General features: G+C 43.3%; 1 protein-coding gene across 1 annotated transcript in view; it reads left to right on the top strand.

The window, feature by feature from the left end:
• LOC124593828 (peripheral plasma membrane protein CASK-like) overlaps positions 1-21,722 on the top strand; it is a 703,051-nt gene that overhangs the window by 136,913 nt on the left and 544,416 nt on the right. Inside the window, exons 4-5 of the mRNA XM_047132179.1 lie at positions 16,252-16,329; positions 19,495-19,670. Coding sequence (XP_046988135.1) covers positions 16,252-16,329; positions 19,495-19,670 — 254 coding nt within the window. The remainder of the gene's footprint in view (positions 1-16,251; positions 16,330-19,494; positions 19,671-21,722) is intronic.

A 21,722-nucleotide genomic window follows, 5' to 3' on the forward strand; every position in this document is an offset into this window, starting at 1 on the left:
TATATGCTAGAGGCTATATGACATAAATATTTTGGCAATAAATACGCAACTGACCTAGCTAATCAAAGATGATGATAGTTGCTCCTGGGTTGCAGTAACGAAAAATTCAATTCACGTCACCATGTTTGTTGAGGTCTGTGTTGACACAGCGCTCAATACTAGTCTATCCAGTGTAAGCCTCGTCATCTCTACATAACTGCTGCATCCTACGAGCATTCGGATCTGTTTATCGCCAAAGCCTTGGTCTCTCTCTCTCTCTCTCTCTCTCTCTCTCTCTCTCTCTCTCTCTCTCCCCCAACAGTTTTGCCTCCATTACCAAATTACTATTCCTCGATACCTCAGAATATGTCCTGTCAAGTAATTCCTTCTTTAAGACACGTTGTGCCGTTATTTCCCTTTTCTGTTCAGCTTGATTCTGTGGCTCTTCATTAGTTATAAGGTCAACATATGTTTTAGCACCACATTTAGAAAGCATCCATTATCTTCAAGACTGAAATGTTAATCGTCCACGTTTCTCTTCGGCACAGGGCTTTGCTCTTCACACAAATACCTTCATGAAATATTTCCTACCACTTAAATTTATATTCTATGTCAACAAATTCACTTTTTCTTTCTATTGCGTCTGCATTTTATATCTTCTCTACTTGGGCCTTCTCAACTAATACTTTCCTTCCAAATCCTTTGCAGTTTTGTTTCTGTACAAGTTGTACATAATATTGTGTCCGTGTGTTTTATCCCTGGTACCTCGAGAACTTTGAAGAGTGTATTTCAGTCAACACTGTCAGAATTTAAAATGCTACGAACGCAAGTTTGCATTCCTTCAGACTTACTAAGCCAGGTGGTAGAATCAGTATTTCTACACGTGTTCACTCATTTCACAGGAATCTAACATGGTGCTCATGTTATTTTGTAGGATATTCTCTCGCCCGCATCTCGTGGTCGTGCGGTAGCGTTCTCGCTTCCCGCGCCCGGGTTCCCGGGTTCGATTCCCGGCGGGGTCAGGGATTTTCTCTGCCTCGTGATGGCTGGGTGTTGTGTGCTGTCCTTGGGTTAGTTAGGTTTAAGTAGTTCTAAGTTCTAGGGGACTGATGACCTCAGAAATTAAGTCTCATAGTACTCAGAGCCATTTGAACCATTTCTAGGATATTCTTTCCAAATTTCAGCCTTTTCCTTTCTGGTTAGTTCTGGCTTCCCGTCTTAGCTCTTTATATTCATACAGTTGCTTTCCTTTGCTCCTTTTTTAAATTTAATATCGTCATCTATCTTTTCAAAGTGAAAAATCGTAATTTTGATTTTGGACTTTGCGTAAATGTCATTTTTTAGACATCTGAGTCGCTATGGCCTACTTGTTTTGCTGGATTTTCATAGTTTCTCTTGTTGTCAGTTAAATCCAATATATTGTGTGTTATCTAAGGATTTCTACTGTACCTTTTTCCTAATTACATCTTATGATGCCTTCACTACTTGTTCTCTCAAAGGTAACCATTCGTCTTGCAGTAGATTCATTCCTGTGTTTCTGACAGTCGTTACCTAACAGTCGGTTTAAGATGATCGAAAAACTTGGGATCTTAACTTATTCATGCTTCGTCTCCTTAATTTTCTATCTTTTTCTATCTCTTCAGTTGTAAACCGCAGTTCACAACCAGTAAATTATCATCATTCTGCAACTGCACCTGGAAATGTCTTACAATTTAAAATCTGGTTTCAAAAAACTGTTGCAGATACGCATCCTTCTTCCGTGATTCTTAAGCAAGGTGTTCGCGATGATTAAATTATGCTCCATGGAAAATACTAGCAAATGGCTTCATCTTTCATTCCTTCCCATGAGCCCATGTTTTCCTACTATTTTCTTTTCATATCCTTCATACCGAATTCTAGTCTGTCGTCATATTTTAAATCTTTGTTTAGCTTAATTACCTGAATAATTTATTTTATCTTATCGTAGATGTTCATCATCTATGTACAGGGTGACAGTTATTAAACTACATGAAAAAAAGTTAGTTAGTTTCAAACTACGGCGTGCACACACTTTATTCAACAAGTAGACGTCAGTACAGATATTCGGATTTAGGATATGACATGTTCGATATGCCTGCCGTCATTGGCGATTATGTGGCGCAGACGAATAGCGAAATTCTGCATGACCCGCTGAAGTGTTGGAAAAACGATGCATTCGTTGACATCCTGAATGGTTGTTTTCAGCTCAGCAATGGTTTTGGGATTATTGCTGTACACCTTGTCTTCAATATAGTCCCACAAAAAGGAGTCTCGTGAGTTGTGACGTCTGGGTATCCCAGAACCAGAATGCTGTCACCAAATAGCTCCTCCAGAACATCAGACATTTTCCTGCTTCGATGGGGTCTACTCCGTCTTGTCGATATGGGTTCACTTCGTATAATGGGGATGAAACCATCATCCAAAACCATCACGTACCGTTCGTTAGTCACCGTGCCATCAAGGAATATCGCCCCGATTATTCAGTGGTTGGACATTGCATACCACATAGTCACCCGTTGAGGGTGAAGGGACTTCTCCTTCGCGAAATGCGAATTCTCAGTCCCCAAACTGCGCTTATTTTTTCTTGACGAACTCCTGCAAATGAAAGTGGGCTTCGTCGCTATACCCCTGCGCATGCACATACTAATTCCCATCATGCCCCGCGGCCAAACATGCAGTCTGAACGTCCTGACGCAAACCGTTCACAAGTTACGACGATTTTATTTCATATAGTTCAATAATTGTCACCCTGTACATTTTGTACCACTGAGGTGTGGGTGTTAACTTTATCTCTATCTTGGTTATGATTCATGTGTGCATTTTTTATGCACTTGACACGTTCCACATCATAACAGTTACCGTAAGACTGATCAATGGAATACATAACTAACTAACTAACTAACTAACTAACTAACCAATGTTAATGGTTGATTAGAGATGGAGCAGAGTGTTATAATAATACTTCATTGAGTGTTTCAGTAGCTAACACATAGTAGTTAAAATACGTGATGTTGACACTACAAATACTGAGGCTCAACTGTCAGACATTTTCATTTATAAATAAATGCATACCGCATAACAGTTAATGTAGTACCAATATAATAAACTGTGGTTAGTTACTGCAACTAGCAGCACTACAGGTTTTTATGAGAGTCACAGCCAGTGTTTGGTAGGGGACGATCTGTTTTCTAAATGTTGTCGACTACGTAGTCAGGTAAGGAATAATAATCAATGGTAATCTTCAGATCTGTTTATGGTGAAGTAAGAAAACATGAATAACGAGGTAGGTGAAAGAACATATCGTAAAGTGAATAAAAAATTGGTAGGCTACGTCTTCACCCAACTTCATCATTCTTTCGTGGTTGACGGTACAGTTAGTCAAATGTACCGCACTTTTCAGTGGGTCCCGCCCCATGTCTCAGTGGTGGTTCGTCGTTGGCTAGCGCTAGCGTCTGCCGCTTCCAGGTGGGAACGCCAATTCCGCAAGCCACAGCGGTAAACACTGGCGCTGGCGTTGCCGCGCTGTAGTGGGGATCGGCTTTTAAACCTTAAATGAGCGCGCCGCCCTACCGGTGTGGAGCCACACCAACCTCTGCCGCTTTCACCACGGTTATGCTGTCTAAGGGAACTGTTTGGTACACGTGGGAGCACTCTAGTGGGTGGCGGAGAGACGCCTGCTGGGCCTCCATTCGACCGCAGTCGGTTGCAGATTTCAGACTGTCTCTTTGCTGACAACAGAAATGAGAAAGTTAGAACGCTTGCGGTGTTTTCCAACCATGGGACAAGCTTTGTGTGAAGATTTGCTGGTATCGTACAGTATGATTCGTGGTGGGAAGCTAGCAATAAGTACATTGGTTGCTACCGTGCAAATCACGCCGACTGTACCGCACACGTTCAGTATCACGACTACACCGGTGAAGTTTCTACAAGCCGCTCATGCCCTTGTGACCGTTTCAGTACTCATGTTTCGCAAGTATCCTTTTTCATGATTCCTCTCTTTTAATCGGTTCCTCTCTCTCTCTCTCTCTCTCTCTCTGGACTGGGCTAAATTATTATTCGCTCAGTGTGAATCTGATATTTGTTACTTGTCTAATTATCTATCCTGCGGTAGCATGCTAGCTCGAAAAGGCACTTAAAATTGTGAGTGAGCTAGAAATATCGTGTAACATAGCTACCTATCATTGGTGTTATTTTTTGAGTTTCAGTATATTCAAGTTAATTTTATTTGTTGCCTGTCATTGACTGTAACTTTCCCATTGTTGTTGTCCTATTAATTACTTCATTAGCTCTACGAGAAACACATGGAGTACCTGATGAACACAGACGCCTTCATAGTTCAGGGAGACCAAGTTTAGCAGGTCAGTGATCCTCTCTGACCGTTAGGGATATCGTGTTCGGGAGTAAATCATCCGTTTTATTCCCCATCGTGCAGGCGTGGCGACAGCTGAGGTCCCTCATATCTTCTTAAATTCTCCAGTCGCTACGCACTCAATGTACTCCGTACGCCGTGAGGCTGTGTTGTTACTAGGACAACGTGTCTAAAGGTGGTTTACAGCAATTCATTGATATCCTGGGGCCAATTTCCACGGCATATGGAACGATTAACCAGTCACCCCATTCTCATCCCCTGGACGTTTTTCGCTATATCGATCATAGCTGCTACACACAAAAAGACGAAGTTCTACTTTTACAAGCGCATTGTTTTCATCAGCTAGCCATTTTGGCCTGTGAGATGCAGAGTATTTGTCTGTTACGGTATTGCCGGGCCGCGCGGGATTAGCCGAGCGGTCTCAGGCGCTGCAGTCATGGACTGTGCGGCTGGTCCCGGCGGAGGTTCGAGTCCTCCCTCGGGTGTGTGTGTGTGTGTGTGTGTGTGTGTGTGTGTGTGTGTGTGTGTGTGTGTGTGTGTGTGTGTGTGTGTGTCCTTATGATAATTTAGGTTCAGTAGTGTGTAAGCTTAGGGACTGATGACCTTAGCAGTTAAGTCCCATAAGATTTTTCACACACATTTGAACATTTGAAGGTTTTTCCGGAAACCTTACACTCGTATGTGTTCGTACATGAAGTTTTGAAGGAAACCTGCAATATTCTGTCGATAAAGAACATCAGTGGCAATGAATTTTAGCAACGAAAATTCGTTTTCAACTCAACAGCACTGAATGATAATCATTTTCCCGTAAAAACCAGCACGAGTCGATTGAACTGTCGTTCAGTAACTGTTACGACACTTTTATTGCACGTCAGATTTTGTTCACACATTTTTAGCAGTCCTGTATCCGAGGCTGTTTGTGAGTTTGCCAGTAATCTTACAGTTCCCTGGCTGCGTTACGTGCGCCGCGCAGGTTAAGTCACGTGATGGTTCTGCTAGCTCTAGGTATCGCGACCCGCCTGATTTTTCTGTCGGGTTTGTCTCCCTGATGGAGGCTGGCTTCACCGCGCCTCTAGAGCCCTCCCTGCTCTATGTTGTGTCCTCAGTCGAGACCACTTCGGCTAGGGAGACCCTGCCTGCAGCTACGCTACCGCCGGCGCATCTCTCGACTTCATCGAAGCACGCAAACCCTACCTCCTGACACTGAAGGTGCCTTCCATAAGGCGGTGGTCTACTTTCAAGAAATAATTATTAACCAAGGCGTTACAGAAGGATGTGGACTGTAACCTACCCTTTTTAATATCTACATTGACTTCATTATTCGCAAATGAAAATATAAATTAAGCAAAGGAATTAAGATAACGAATGAAGAATTATCTGAATGCACTTCTGTTTGTTGATGACATCGTTATTATTCAAAAGAATTTAGATGCCCTCCAAAGGTCAGTATACCAGCTAAACGAAATTTGCAAGAAGTACAGCTTTAATATTTCTAGTAACAAAACAAAAATAATGGCATTCCGAGGAAAATATCCAGTCAGATTAAAAATTGTTTTGGATAATTCAGTTTCAGAACAAGTGACTCAAATCTCTTACTTAGACTGTGCTATAAGTTTTGATTTGGACCCTGATATTGAAAATAAAATAAATTCCAAGTTGTCTGTGGTACCTTAGCAAAACAATGGACCGTGAAGTACAAAAAGAAGCAGTCTTGAAAATCTGTAAAGTAACGGCGGTTCCGGTGTTATCCTACGGATTCGATAGGTGAGTTACCACAAAAACAAGAAAATATCATTCAGACAGCAGAGGTGAGGTTCCTAAGAAAGCCGAAGGACTGCACAAGAAAAGACATAATTAGAAACGAAGAGGTTGGAACAGAATTAAATATTTTCAGCATGAATGAAAAAATTCAAAAATATCATGAAGATTGGAAAACCACCTCATGAGAATTCCAGGTCGCCGTATTCCTCAGAAGATATTGAACTAAATGCCGAATGGAAAAAGAGATTTTGGAATACCTAGAAAAAGATGGGAATGATTTTATTTGTGAGTTTGGAACAGGCAACAGCCTAATCCTTGAAAGGATGGTCGTGGTGGTGGTGATATTTTTAGCAATGATATTTCTTGCAGATAAATTCGTTATAAATAACTGTTTAAGAACGTATTAGCTACCGTTATATTAATTCAGTAGGTAATAATCGAATGTATATTACAAATTTAGTTCGTAAAAACAGTTAATATCAGCATTTTTTCGATTTCCACGTTGCTGGTGGTGTGATTTATCTAGTGAAATAAGAACGAAAAGTTTTCCCCGGTTTCACCCGGCAGCAGAACGGTCCCACAGTCTTCATCGAATACACATTCTCTAAATTTACTCGACAGGGGTTCGCAAGAGCTATGTTGCCTTTACTCTAATCATTCGCATTAAAGTTCCCCGAGTACATCAGATACACTTCCGTATGAGATAAGGCGTCGTGTTATGATATTAGCAGAGCCTCATGGATTCCTCTGATGTCAGGTATCATGCCTGCTTGGTAAGGATTCCAAATGGTGCAACAATACTCGAGAATTTCTGGATAGAATATTGCAAATGCTTTCCCTTACAGATGCTCTGCACGTTTCCAGAAACACTTTCAACAAATATAAGTCTTCCAACAGCCTTCCGTAATAGTCATTTCATGCGATTCCCCTATTTAATATCTCTTCTTAGTATTACCCATAAATACTTACGCGATGTGACATGCTCCAGATGTTCACTAACCTTGTAATCAGATATTATCGGGTTCTTCAACCGTGTTATGAGCACCTTCTTTCTATTATCCAAATTTCCAAAAGAAAACATGAACGAGTGCATTATAGATGCACAGATGACGTAGTCTACGTAACTTGATATTAATTTGTCCCTTTAGAAAAGGGACTATAGGGGTAAATCATCGTCTCGTTAAGTCAACAGATGCAAACATCTCAGAAGGAAACTGCCAAGAAGTTAAAGACTAATATTCCTAACGATCTGAGTGTGGACTGTTACGAATGTGTTCGTCGTGCTGCAACTGATCATTCAATTTTAGTGTAGGAACCTCTTCGTTAGTCACTTACTTAAGAGGCATTGAAGATAATACAAAGTGGAATGTCGGACGTTGAACGATGTACTGCGAACAACGTAGCAACTGAATTGATCTTCATAGCAAGAATGCACAAACGGCAATCTCCGGGCCATGTGCGGCCCCCCTTTCATTTGCTGGCGGCCCGTCCTTCACTGTCCGGTTTTTTTTCTTATTTTAGAAAAAAGAAGAAACCGGGCCATTGTAAAACTTCATTTACTTGTTCCCCGTCTAGCTAGCGTTGGGTTAGGGAGACTAAATTCGGAATAATAAATTGTCACGAACTTAGGTAGTTTAAGAGAGATTCGCCGACCGCAGTATTACCAAGTCTGTAGACACCTACTTTACATAACGGAAAAGAAACCACAACAGGGCAATTCTGTACACGTTTACCAGCCCATGGCGCATGTTGAGGACTGAGGTAAGACACGGTATGACTGAAATTTGCAAATATGCATTGAAATTACGAACCAGTAATAATGAAAAGAAGGCGCAAAATCATACTAAAAAGGGCAACATACCACGAGTTGCATACTTCATAGTATGCAAAAAGATCATGGACACACAAATCCATGAATTAGAGTTGTACACGTAATCACCAGAAACACTAACTGGTAAAGAAGTTGAAAACGATAAGGGATGAAAGAATTAAAACCTGGCTAACAAAGTACGGGTGTGAAGTACGTAGATGTTAAAAACTATGCTTAACTGAAAGAAGATATTCCCCCCTCATAAATGCAAAAAAAAATCTAAAAGGATGCGGCTTGCCAACGTATCATGTCCCACCGGAGCAAATACTACTACTGCAACGTGTTGTCTGGATAATGAAGCAAGGGGTGAACGTACATAAAAACTAAGACTGATTAATGCTTTGATACTTGCCCCTGTGATAATACCTTGTAATAGACGTAGATGAATTATCGGGGTTTACTAACAAAATTTCCATGAAGATTTCTTAAATTACTTACGACGAATTCTCGAATGGTTTCTCAGTATTTCGATGACTACTTCTTTCTGCGTACTTGCGAAACTAGTAAGTCCTCCCTCTCTAATTGTAAGTTTTCACTCATTTCCAGTATAAATTGCAAAAGAAATTGTTGAAATAATACGATTAATATCAGTGGTGACGGAGCAAAGCCTCCGTGTACCATGTCTTGTTTAACGATAATCTGGAGTCCTCAATGAATATTTCTGCATCATTTGTAGATTTGAAATCTTTTGGATTTTACGTTTTATTTAAGTCTTAACCGTATACAAGGAAACTTAGGGGTGAACACTAGAATGTTGTATGAAGCGTACTGGAAATAAAGGAAATATGGCGCAGCAGTTAATTTTGTATCGAATGACCTGCAAGCAAGCAAATCCTTGCGACAGGTGCTTCAGCGGCTGTGCCTAGTCACAAACACAGCGATCTGTTCATTAAAAAGTTGCGGTTCGGAAAGAAAATGAGTGGGAGCCCGCGGAAGGCACCCTGTTCCGTTGTTCTTTTCTTCACTCCATGCACCCGAGATGAGAATTTCGGCAGGAGGCAGCGGCATTTGTACTGCGCAACGAGCCGCGTTCGTTCATGTTGATTTGCGCATGCGCTTGAACAAGTTGGAGTAAGCCGTGCAAAGCTGTCGGCGCGGAAATAATGAAGCAGGCATCCCTTTAAAGCGCTATGCGCCGATTCCTTTATTCAAAGAGTGGCACTCTCCTCCGCAATTTTAAAGACAGAATAAAACTTTCGGATATTTACTGCAGTGCCTCTAAATCGACAATAACTTCGGTATTTTCCGACTGTGCTGCCGTTTTTTTTTTTAAATCCTCTAGTGTCGGCGCAGCACGTAAAGCAGGGTGCTGTTAGTAGCAAGACTTATTGCCATAAACCGAAAATAAAAGCGGAGGCATACTCTGCTATGCCTCAGGGGGCGACGACACACTACTCAGAAACACACCTTCCTCTGCAGGTGTGAAGCAAGTGATGATTTTAGGAAATAAAAAGAAAGAAAGAAATAAAGACAGAAATGAAGGCAAAATAAAAAAAACAGGGACAGCAGCTCACTCAAATGAAAACGAAACTGGCGAGATAATTCCATCGCCCATAGAATTAACTAAGTAGTAATCCTCTTAAGATAGATTACGTGTTTTCCAATTTTCCAATAATTTTTCATACAAGGTTTACACAATTTCCATGTTACCAATTTCCAAATTATCAGTATCATAGAACAGTCTACTCTAGTGACGCCCAGAAGGCCAATGTCAAATCTGGGATATAGGCAAGTCAAGGGTAGTTCGAAAGTCCGAGTGACAAAGATCCAGGGCTACACTCAGGCAGTTCTTGTACGAGGTGCCTTAGTCAGCCCGGAACACCTTCTGATAACCATGAACCATTGCCACTTTGAGAAATCTTGCAAAAGTAGTGGTATATTTCCGGTCAGATTCCGCCAGACGATGCTGGCTCCAAAGGTAGTCCATGAAAGAGAGAGCATCGGTGAGGCAAAGGTCATAGATCGTGAAAATGGTGTGGCCCAAGAGCCACACCATTGCGTTACGTCGTGTTCGGGGGTTGGTCTGAATGTCAGGGGTAAGGAACCAGTCGATTGACACATTGTCCGGTGTAGTCCCACCGATCTGCGCCAATAGCACACGTGCAAGGTCCCAAACTTCTGTGACGTGAGGGCATAAGAGACGATGCTCTCTGGTGTCTACGTCACCACATCGGCCGCAAGCAGCCGAGGGCCGTAGGCGGATGGCCGCCAGGCGATGATTAGTGGGTATTAAATTGTTTACGACGCGATACCATAGCGCTGAAACGTCCGTGGGAAGGGCTGGGTGTTTGATATTGGCCCATGCTTGGTGCCAGATGACCGACGGTCGTCTGTCCTCCAATTTATGTGGTGTGGGCTGGCCTCGAAGTGCCTGGTAAAGGCGCTTCGACGTGCGTGCCTTGTCAGTGGCCACTGGGAGGACGTAGCTTTGATTGAGGTAATAGTCCTTGACTGTCGTCATCCGGAACGGAATATGTGTCAAACATAATGGTGCACGCGCCGATTGCGGGCGATAACGGTAGAAAAGCACCGCTGTTGTCCCACCTGAGTCAATCTCACGCAAAGTGGCGATACGGTGAATCAAGAGGGCCGCACATTTGCGGGGAAAGTCAATGAGTCCAAGGCCACCATCGACCTTTGGCAGTGTACAAGTCTGCGCATCAACTTTGAATAGTGCATGCCGCCACAATAGCCAATATACTATTTGTGTGATGGCTCTGCCAGTTTGTTTCGGTAGCGTAAGGAGTTGTGCTACATAGATAGGATGTAAGTATTAATCAGTTGGATTCGTTGATGGAGGTCGAGTCGTCGATCAGCGTAACTCACGCAAAGTCTTCTGATGCGCGTGAGAATTCGCCTCCACATGAGTGTTAGCATGCGCTGCGGGCAGGCAGTCACCTCAAGGCCCAAGATACGTTGTTTCCCCACAATCCGGTACCATGGGCGTTCGATGGTCAATGATCGTGGTCCTAGCGGGATTAGCACCGTTTTGTTGGAGTTTAACATGGCACCGGATGCTCGTTCATAAACGTTGAGGACTCGGCGAACTGAATCGATGTCCCTGGCGTTTGCTACAAACACACCGACATCATCCGCGTATGCCGCACTGCAGAAGGTGACGCCTGGGAAAGCGACACCATCGACCATTCGTCCGATGTCACGCAGCATGGGGTCCAGCGCCAAAGCGAACAAATACATTGACAAGGGACACCCTAGTCGAACTGATCGTCTGATGAGAATTAATCGTGATCTGCAGCCGTTCACAACGATTGTGGAATTTGCTCCATCCAAGAAGTGCCGGATGACTCACATGAAGCGCTCCCCGAAACCCATCCGCGATACAACGGCCAGCAGGTAGGTATGGGAGACCCTATCGAATGCACCAGCGAAATCTAGGGAAAGAATTGCAGCCGGGGTTCGAGCGTCGGCGGTGAGTAAGACAGCATCACGGTATATAGAAGCGGCAGTAAAGATGATTCGATTCGAAACGCCACATGATTGAGTGGGACAAAGTACCTTATTCATTACCTGTTTAAGACGTGAAGCCACGCTTCGTGCCTCCAACTTATAATCAGAGTTAAGAACGGTGATGGGACGTAGGTCTTCAGCCCGACAGTGACTTGTGACCTTTGGAATAAGGGCAATACGACCAGCTAGAAAATTGGCGGGTAGCTCGCAACCAGCAAAAATTTCCGCGCACATTTTGCAGAAGCGGTCTCCTAACAGGTCCCAAAATTGTTGGTAAAATTCATAAGGGAGACCGTCGGGGCCAGGTGATTTTTGTCCCGGACAGGCACGGAGGACAGATGTGAGGTCAGCAAGTGTGAGTGGCTCAGTCAAACAGTCGCGGTCTCGACTATCCAATGAAGTCGGGACCCCGCCGATAAGTGCTCGTTGGGCGGCGACGTCTACCTCAACATCCTGGAAGAGGTGCGAATAATGGTCTGTTAAGTGTTAGAGGACTTCACGATGGTCTGTGAGGCGCGTACCATCGACTGTTTTAAGGCGTAGAATGGTGTTCTTCTTTGCATGATTCCTTTCAGAGGCTAGGTGATAGATGGATGGCCTTTCGCCCTCAATCAGGGATGCGGAACGGCACCTCACCACCATCCCCTCAGCCTTCTCCCGAGAGAAGCAAAGGATTGTCGCTTTAATTTTGTTGAGGCGCACGCGTAGCTGGTCATACCTGTCAGCAGGAAGGGTTAGTGCATCATTTAGACATTGTTGATAGAAGTCTAGTGTGCTACGCTTCCAGTGTGCGACTTCGCGACTATGTTGCTGGATAATACGTCGCAGCGGTGGCTTCGCACAGCGGAGCCACCTAACCACAGTGGTAGGGTACTTGTATGCAGTAGCGATGCAATCCCGCCATGTTTTCGTGACAAGGGTGCGAAGTTCGGGCATTGGGAGATGAAGTGTAATCATCTTCCAATAGGTGCCTCGAGGAACCGGGGTTGGACCCGTGATATGCAAGGAGCAAGAGTATGCACAGTGGCCACTAAAGGCCACGGGAATGACTTGGACGGCACAAAGGGCAGGAATAAAATCAGCAGAGACATAAACACGGTCAATACGGCTTGCCCCAGTGGGGTAGATGTGAGTAAATTGTGTGTAGGCGGGATGAAAGTGGCGCCACGTATCATTAAGGTCAGCCGCCCGAAGGAGCGAAGCGAGTGCTTCACACCTCATAGGCGTTGGGACCTGATCAGCATCGGCTACCACACAGTAGAAATCTCTGCCAAACACGATAAGACAACGAGCTGTCAAGAAAGGGGTGATAACTGGCGTAAAAAGTGTTGTTCTGTCATGCCTGTGATTAGCTCCTGAAGGAGCATAGACGTTAATAAAAAGTACATCCCGAATGATACACGCAAGAACGCGACCATTGGGTAGTTTTGTAACATCGGATGGAGTTAGCTCTGATCTGTATAGCAAAGCAGTGCCCCGCCTGGCGTCAGGGTCGATGTTATATAGTGCCTCATAACCAACCAGGACAGAGAGAAAGGGGGCACAAACCTCCTGGAGAAAAAACACATCAAATGCACCAAGGCGCAGAAAGTCATTCAGAGAGCGTAATTTAACTGGGTTGGAGATGGAGTTTCGTCGTGATGTGTGGAAAAACTTTCTTAAAATACAGTTATCCTTTTATGTGGTTTGCAACGCGAATAAATTAAATCAGCACAGCTTACTTTGTTAACTTGGCATAGCACATTACATGCTACAGTGTTTTATTGTTGTCTCTCAATGGTCGTCAACTTGGTTATCTTTAAAACCTTATCCTAGATTTTTGAGCGGTAGTATCAGATTTAGAATTCTGTGATATACAAAGAATAAAATGAAGTATGTTTCAAAACAGAAGTAAGAAGAAGACCGGCTGTCACCCTCCTGGGCTATTTTGGAGGCCGTTACTCCTCTTGAGTATTATTACATGTGTAATTGAACCATCATTAACTTGACGCAGAGGATGAAAGGGACGATTATGGTGAAGAAAAGGACCCATTGATACCGGGAAAGAAATCAAATGGTATCTGCTCAGTGAGCGATCAACAACGAAATCGCACTGTTAAGTCCTTCACATTATCCTAGTGGAGAGGACTGAGCGCTGCCCGGCTGAAACCTCCGACCTTCCCGAGTGTTACGTGTGTTGTAAGAGTGAACGCCTTGAGTGGGGGTGCGCTGTTCTACTTGCATGTTGCTGTGGACGAGCATGAAATGAAATGAAGTGAAAGGAAATGCAGAGAGGCTGAAAAGCGATGACAGCGAGCACTGTTCACTCACCGTCCGTTGATCATAATTGTCATGTCTCCTTCCATTACTGGTGAAGCTCTGGTGAAGAACATTTCTTCCACCACGAGAATTCCATCGGCAACATTTGGAGGAGCGTGCCTTCGGACGCGGAGACCAATAACGTCCCACAAGTAAAGCCACCTATTTTACTGGTAGAAAGACGTACGCGTGCGGAATTAGATTTAATGTGTGCCAACGAATCTTCTACCACCAATGTTATGGAACTGGATAGTTTTGTACATGCGTACGACCATCTTGCAGTCCAAACGCCCATGCTAAGTTACGCAGTGATACTTAATCGCAAGAAAATAAAAAAGGAAAGTCGGCGCGGGACCAAGAAAATGTTAACCGCGTATAGCATGGTGTTGCTATTTGACAACAAAGCGTAAGTTTTACGTGTGTTCCGGAAACCACTTTCATATGCATGAAGTTGGCCGCTGGCAACACGCAGAATCTGCCTGTATCCAGCTGCACTGTGTTTAGCATCATTACGTTGGCAGTTGAAAAACAATTATCTTAGATAAAGGTCGAGTGTACCTAATCACACGCGCGAAAGTAGTTGAAGGGCTGAATTATTTCTGCTGCTTAGATCACATCTATTATATTTTTAAGGTATGTAAAATGAGCTTAATGTTACCGCAGATTAAGTTTCCGTATCTCTGTAACTGAAAGATTAATCAGCGTCATCGGCTTGTTAGGACATGACGACTAAACTAAAATACTGAATAAATAAAAATTAAATCAAAATTTCTATGTTCAGTCTGTTCCGCGGTATTTTTGTGTCAGACCATACCACCTACCTTTCTTTCACTGAAATTGGTTTCCTAAATAAAGTCACGCAATAGAGGGTTAAATAACCTTACGTTGACACTGTGTGTTCCTGTCTTACTCGTTAAAGTCATTGTAGCTGCTATTGCATTGAGTTATGATGAACTCTGACTGTCAACGAGCACGAGTAACTCCATATTGGCCTGATTATGGGAAAGAAACACATCACAGCTGAAAATACACTTTGGTGACAGAGCTTTTTTGGCTGGATTTGCACGTTGTTTGTATGCTGAATTTTACATTTTTATCCTGTGAACTATTTTGTTTAGTAATAGTTACTTGCATTATTCCATTTATATTAAGCCTGAGATATATGTGATTAAATTAAAATGAACACCCTTATTTTAATTTCTAAATTAATTAGCTTAACTGAAGTAACGACTACTATTCAAAGTGGCAAGATTAAAGGACAAGGAAAAGTTAAATTATGATTTGGACGTTTCTTTCTATGGACACTCTTGAATGAGATAGGGGAATGAATTCACAGATCAGTCCTATGAAGCATCATGTTGAAATAAATCTTAAAATAAATAGCGCCTGATTTCCAGCGGACAGTGCAGTACCCGCAACCGCACAGGAAGCCGCAAAACGGGCTCAGTGCAGCATTTAATTCTCACAACCGTGCTGACTGTGTAGTGATTGGGAACACTTACTATGTCTATCACTATCCTAATAACACTCCTTGAGATAATGTCGATGAGTCAATGGATTTGGTTTGGATGGAAACAGTTTATCTTTCAGTCCATGATGCATTTTCGCATGTTTGGTGAACGACTGAGAATTAGGTCTTTAAAGGTGGGAATTAGGTCTTTAAAGGAGCAGAGTCGCGAATTGTTTTCTTCTTTACAAATAAAACTTACACCATCATCGGCGTCTCCGGAATTCAGTTTCACGAACACTATTATTACAATAAATTGACCAAGTGTGTTGCAATCTGTTGTGTAGTTCACTCTATTGAAGTGTCTGAGACTGATCCCTTCATATGAACTCCCCAAGCCAGTCTAGAGTACATGGTGGAGGATGCTACTTTTGGACGAACTGTATCACAATACCAGCATCACTGTTAGGTACCGTAATTTCATTTAGTCTCTCGTATTTCAGTTTTTACACTATGAGTCGTCACCTGTTGACAGAGACTTTATTAGGACACTGGCAGCATACAAATGGCTCTGAGCACTATGGGACTTAACATCTGAGGTCATCAGTCCCCTAGAACTTAGAACTACTTAAACCTGACTAACCTAAGGACGTCACACACATCCAAGCCCGAGGCAGGATTCAAACCTGCGACCGTAGCGGTCGTTCGGCTCCAGACTGCAGCGCCTAGAACCGCACGGTCACTCCGGCCGGCGGCAGCATACAACCAGCCTTTAGTCGGCGCTATATTTCATACTGAGCAAATTATTCTAAGGTATCAACTGCAGAGAAAGCGTATTGTCTACTTTTTATTGGTGCCCCGAGTACAAGAAACTGAGGAACGGCAGCAGCGAGTACAGTCTTCTTTGTTGTTGTTGTTAAGGAGAATCAGGTACCCGCTAAGAGCATTCCTGTTGGCAATGAAATGAAATGTGATGCAGAGTCATCATCAGCAATACTAGTGCTTACATTTGTCGTAACACAGCATGTGCTTGTGTTCCAGCATGGACGGATCGGACCTGTGCTTCGAGGTCGTCCGTCGAGCCATGGCGGGTTTCGTCTACAGCGAGGCGGTCGCCAGGTAAGAATTCGTAACTTAAAAGCTAACCGTACTGTTTAAGAGCCGACGTCCATAAATATTCGAGAACCTTTACTGCTAAGTGAACAATTTTATTTTGATCAATTGTCTAGCATATCTTCCATTTTAACACCATGCAATAAAAGTTAGTCGAAACATGTTAATACAGTACACTTCTTGTGAACACGTAACCGATTTTGAGTGAATAAAGTCGTCATAAGACTTTTTTCTGCGGTTTTTACTCGGCTCGGTATTGCATAGTATTGTGTCACATGAGAAGTTCTAGTTATGTTCTCAGATAAGTCGTCGTGGAGGACTTGAGTACATGTCAATACTAAAAAACACGTTTCGTGACTAGCAGATTCAGTCAGAGATTTTAGCTGTTTCGTAGTAAAATACTCCAGTACAACCAATCGCTGTGTGTTCCACTAGACACAAGATACGCATTTTGTCGGTATTTCTGCTGGAGTGTACACATTACAACCGGTCCATAGTGTAGCTCATTCGTTTTCTGCTAAATTCCAATTAACTAATTCAAGGATAACAATTCTGAATTGAGAAAATGTGGTAGGATATTAATAGTTACATTTCCCTGAAAACCAAAGGAAGTCTCGTAAGTCGTTGGTCTAAACCAGAGAATCCCAACACTTTGTTTCCTTCTAGGACAGCGTCCTAGTTGAAAACCTGTGCGCTTAGTATCCGGTTTGTTTGTGCATGTAACTGAGCAAAGTCCATGGCTTGAACGAGATATAATTGAGCGCATTCATGTCGTCCAATAAAGCGAAAACCTAAATTTTTAAACGTGTTTATATTGTCAAGAAGACCTTTTCAGCTTCAAAAAGGTATGATCGTTACATAGTACAGCGCCATCACTAAGAACAACAGTAAGGGGAAAGGGGGGGGGGGAGGTAGCTATATCTTACTATAGTATGTTGTTCGTCATGATGATGTTCATGGTGGGACCCGTAGCATTTATATTTTAAAAAATAGTGGGAATCATTTATCTAGCGACCACCAATGACACCCATTTACTACTAAGATATTCCCGACCTCCAGATATCAAATCCTATTGTCAAATGTCACATGGGTCACTTGTGAAACTATAAGCGGTGTTAACATAATACGTTACAAAGGCATTACCGTACAATATGGATAATGTGAACAGTATCGGTGATCTACTTTGTCATCCGAAGTTACTTGTGTCATTATAGTCGTCACAAATAACAGTTAACCTGTTGAGCGCCTAGTGATAAAATACCCACAGACACAATAAACAGCAATTAGCAGACGACAGCCCCGCAAGCCGAACGTGTTAAACGTGTACAGACTGTGTCCACCAGGTCTTTTTCTCAAGTGGATGAAGTACAAACCGGAAATAATTTGCGAATGAAAATGTGATTTCCAATGAATACGACGTACTACTAAGAAATTATTGTCCCGAAACAGATTTGTGAAAAAATTTATAAACTTAATTCGGAGCTCCTTCTTTTCTGTTTAAACATATAGAAAACATACCAAAACACACACAGGGCTGGAGCCAAAAAGCGCTGGACGCCTAAGTATTTCAGAGAAGATTTTATGATTTATAGAACTTCATTTAAATGTCTCACAGATTAGAATCACAAGTCACTGGACACTTTTACGCACCATAGAAATACCACCAGCATTTTGTCAAATATCTTGTTTAAGACAGTATCAGTAAGCTTAGACGGAAGGGCGAATGTCTTAGTTTGTGCCCAAATTAGAGAAATTATGTAGGAGTCTACCTGAAAATAAAAACAAGCGCTAACCTGTTACCAGGAATTGGAAACGAAGAGACCAGGTTCATACACATGTTATAAGAACAATGGCTGCCCGGCTCGGAGAATGCTGAGTATGTGGTGATAGAAAAATACTGGCAGTACGTGCTGGAACTGATATTTCCCAAAGACAGATATAAATAAATGTGAGAAGTCACATATTTGGATGCAGCGACGTAAAGAAATGTAAGGAAAAGCCAGTTCAGAAGATGAGAATAAGTTGTTCTGTGGCCACCTTACTAAAATCCTTGTGTGTGCTGCAATTCGGGTCGGATGAAACCTATCTGACCTTGAACGCGTTCTTACGTTTGAAATACAAATTCAAGCAAATTCAATCGACCAGTCCCAGTTTCAGCCATCAGAGAACGGAGGAGACTCCACAAACAGAGAATAAACGTAAATATGACGGATATTGAAGTTCCGGCTAATCAACTTCAGTATCCGCGGCGAATTTGTTCAAATAGTAAATAAGACGAACGTGTGTGTCCAAAAATAATTGAAAGCACGGCGCCATTTGGAAAGCAGTCAGCAGGGAGATCTATAAGCGAATGAATGGATAAGTTGACAGAAGGTCTAAAGGCACCAGGTACGTGGTGGAACTGGCAAGAGATCGCCCAGGGTAGATCGATGAAACATATCCTGCGATTCAATGTTTGTGGGGAAAAAGTGCAGTCTGTCTAAAAACTCAGATGTCTAGTAGTTTTACACTCTGCCCGTGGTAGCTTATCCCAGAAATAATTGCGTCAGAGACCTCAGGAAGCAAGGTGGTGGTCCGTTTCATCTTTTCGATTGTCCACAGTGTGGAGGAAAAAATGCAGTTATTTGCGCTCTGCTCAGCGCTGGCCTCTGTTCGTTTCTTCTCTTGTTCCGAAACTGTGCCTCGGTTTAAAGGCAGAAAAACAGAAAGGGGCACTGAATTCGCTAGCGTGCCTGACCATAATACGTGGCTACAATTGCAGCGTGCTAGCGGCATTACGAATCCGGAGGAAAAGCAGGAGAAAAAGGGCTTCCAACGAACACAGATGGAACAGAGACATACTGTAATTTTGGGTTTTTATTAGGTCAGAAGAGGTGAGAGGAAAAAAAGACAAAGGGGGGAAAATCAGTAAAGAGCGATACGTAAAGACAGCTAATTCGCTGGCAAAAAAAATTTTTTTTTTTTTTTTTTTTTTTTTTTTTTTTTTTTAGCAGTGAACAATACATAACTGTACTCATCTTTTAATCGCTTTAGTCATTATCTAGTACCACCGTTTTCAATATATTTTTTCCTATAATGCGTCCGCGAATGTGATCCAGATTTTGATTTCGAGCAACCGTGAAGACGGTATGATGAGTAATGCCGACTACAGCCGGCGCCGCCTGTTCGCAGCCACTACATGCGCCAGATCCTGGAGGCGCTGCGCTACTGCCACGAGAACGACATCATCCACAGGGATATCAAGCCGCACTGCGTCCTGCTCGCCACGAAGGAGAACTCTGCACCCGTGAAGCTGGGCGGCTTCGGCGTCGCCATCCAGCTGCAGGACGGCCAGATGATCAACGGCGGTGAGTACACGACACACACTCCGTGCGCCCTGCTGATTATTGCAGTAATTCGCAGCGCACCTACAGAAGTATATTGCTTCGTGCTCCGACGAACAACTGCGCTAAAGACAGAGGCCATAAGACGAGCGCGCAGTGCAGTCACCTTGGTGTACTTATTAACTCGGTGTGGCAATTAATCCCGTTACTGTCACTGGCCACTCAAATGTAATTCGCGCACACTACGGGCAACCACAAGGTCACAGCTCATTTCATCGCGACGGCTGTACCTGGGCCAGATGCATTGGATACTCCGTCACGGAATTAATGAAAACAAGAATTTTCTCCCAGGTGATGGTGTCAACCTCTACCACGAGTACAGTCGTGTACTGTGCAGGTTTCAGCCCATCCAACCTGCGCCTCGCACGCTGGCTCGCCTGTCCCGTCGTGCTGGAGACATGAGTGCAGCCCGCCGCACTACAGACGACGGTCTGTTATACAGGGTAATTATAAAGTCCGTGAAATGTTTCAAGAAATCTCTACAGATAAATGGCGAAGAACAAGCTAACAAACGATAGAGTACGTGAAAGACAACATCTGTCATTTTTTAATAATATTCATAAAAGTTTTATCTGTGGACCATTCGTAACAAGACAAACATATTATCGGTACTCCATTTCTACCGATATCCACAAAGAATATCAGGAGTGACTGAAACAGTAACGGCTGCGATATACTGTCGCAAGTCTTCCAGGTCTTTTGTCGGTTCACGTTTCTCGAAGGATGAATGTATATTAATTTACGTGAGAAGTCGACATTTTCAAGATGTTTCTCCGTATCATTGCATAGCTGCAGATGGCGCAGTTTCTCATCATGGCTTATGGCTTACAGAAGTAGCAATTTGTATGGCTTCACGGTTAAACGCTTCCGAATGATCTTACGCAGCCTCTAGCCGAGAAATACTCAGTTCTGCGCCAGCTCGATAGCTAGACCCTGTGGGATTTCGCAGTGTTACTTCGCTTCACCCGGCCCGACGTCACGCCTGTCGGCCGCAGAGTTCTACATCCCACGAACAACTATCACCCTCGAATTTTTTCTAACATTTCACTGTGCTGCTACAAACATTTGAAGTAGCGTGAAACTTGTCACGGAAAGCTCTCTGCACACTCAGTACCGACTAGCGTAGGGCAAATTCTATCATACGAAATGCTTTCTCTACTGTTTTCATCAACTACGGTCGGTGACGTCCTAGTTGGCTGTTCTCCCAACTAACGTGTCGGCTCCACGTTACATAAAACTTAAGAGTTTTGTTTCATTATGTTTAGCTATTTACCTGTATGGATTTGTTAAAAGTTTAATATACCTTATAATTAGCCTGTATTACAGCAGACCACACGGCTGCGGTGTGGGCCCAGCTCACCACGAGAACACAGAAAGTGCCTTAACCCGCTGTCCTAGCAACTCCCTTCGCTGGAAGACGAGTCAAAATAAGCGAATGTGTGTGTCTGCTTATACGTAGATATTTGGCCCGTTCTGAGAAAACTTTCAAATGGCTCTGAGCACTATGGGACTTTACTTCTGAGGTCATCACTCCCCTAGAACTTAGAACTACTTAAACCTGACTAACCTAAGGACATCACACACATCCATGCCCGAGGCAGGATTAGAACCTGCGACCGTAGCGGTCGCGCAGTTCCAGACTGTAGCGCCTAGAACCGCTCGGCCGCACCGTCCGGCTGAGAAAACAACTGCCAGAGTTTTCCAGGTATCCCACGTGCCTTCAACGGAAGCAGTGGTACAGTTCTAGCGTCGAGTCTTCACACTTTCGCGTCCCTTGATCTAAACCCGAATATTACTTTTATTTTTCATTTATATACCTCAGTTCGTAGATTACCACCAACGCCGTGAAAGTATGGAATCTTGAGCAGTGTTAACGACTTCTTTCCCGAGTGAGATTCAAACGAAGAAATCTCGCTGTGGCAAACCTGCGTTCGCTCTTGGTGTTCCAAATTTCTACGCTTAGAATGTTTCTACAGTGGATATCATCAGGGGAATGCACGAAATCTTCGTGAAGAA

The sequence above is a fragment of the Schistocerca americana genome, chromosome 1 (assembly GCF_021461395.2).
Source record: "Schistocerca americana isolate TAMUIC-IGC-003095 chromosome 1, iqSchAmer2.1, whole genome shotgun sequence".
Taxonomy (NCBI): domain Eukaryota; kingdom Metazoa; phylum Arthropoda; class Insecta; order Orthoptera; family Acrididae; genus Schistocerca; species Schistocerca americana.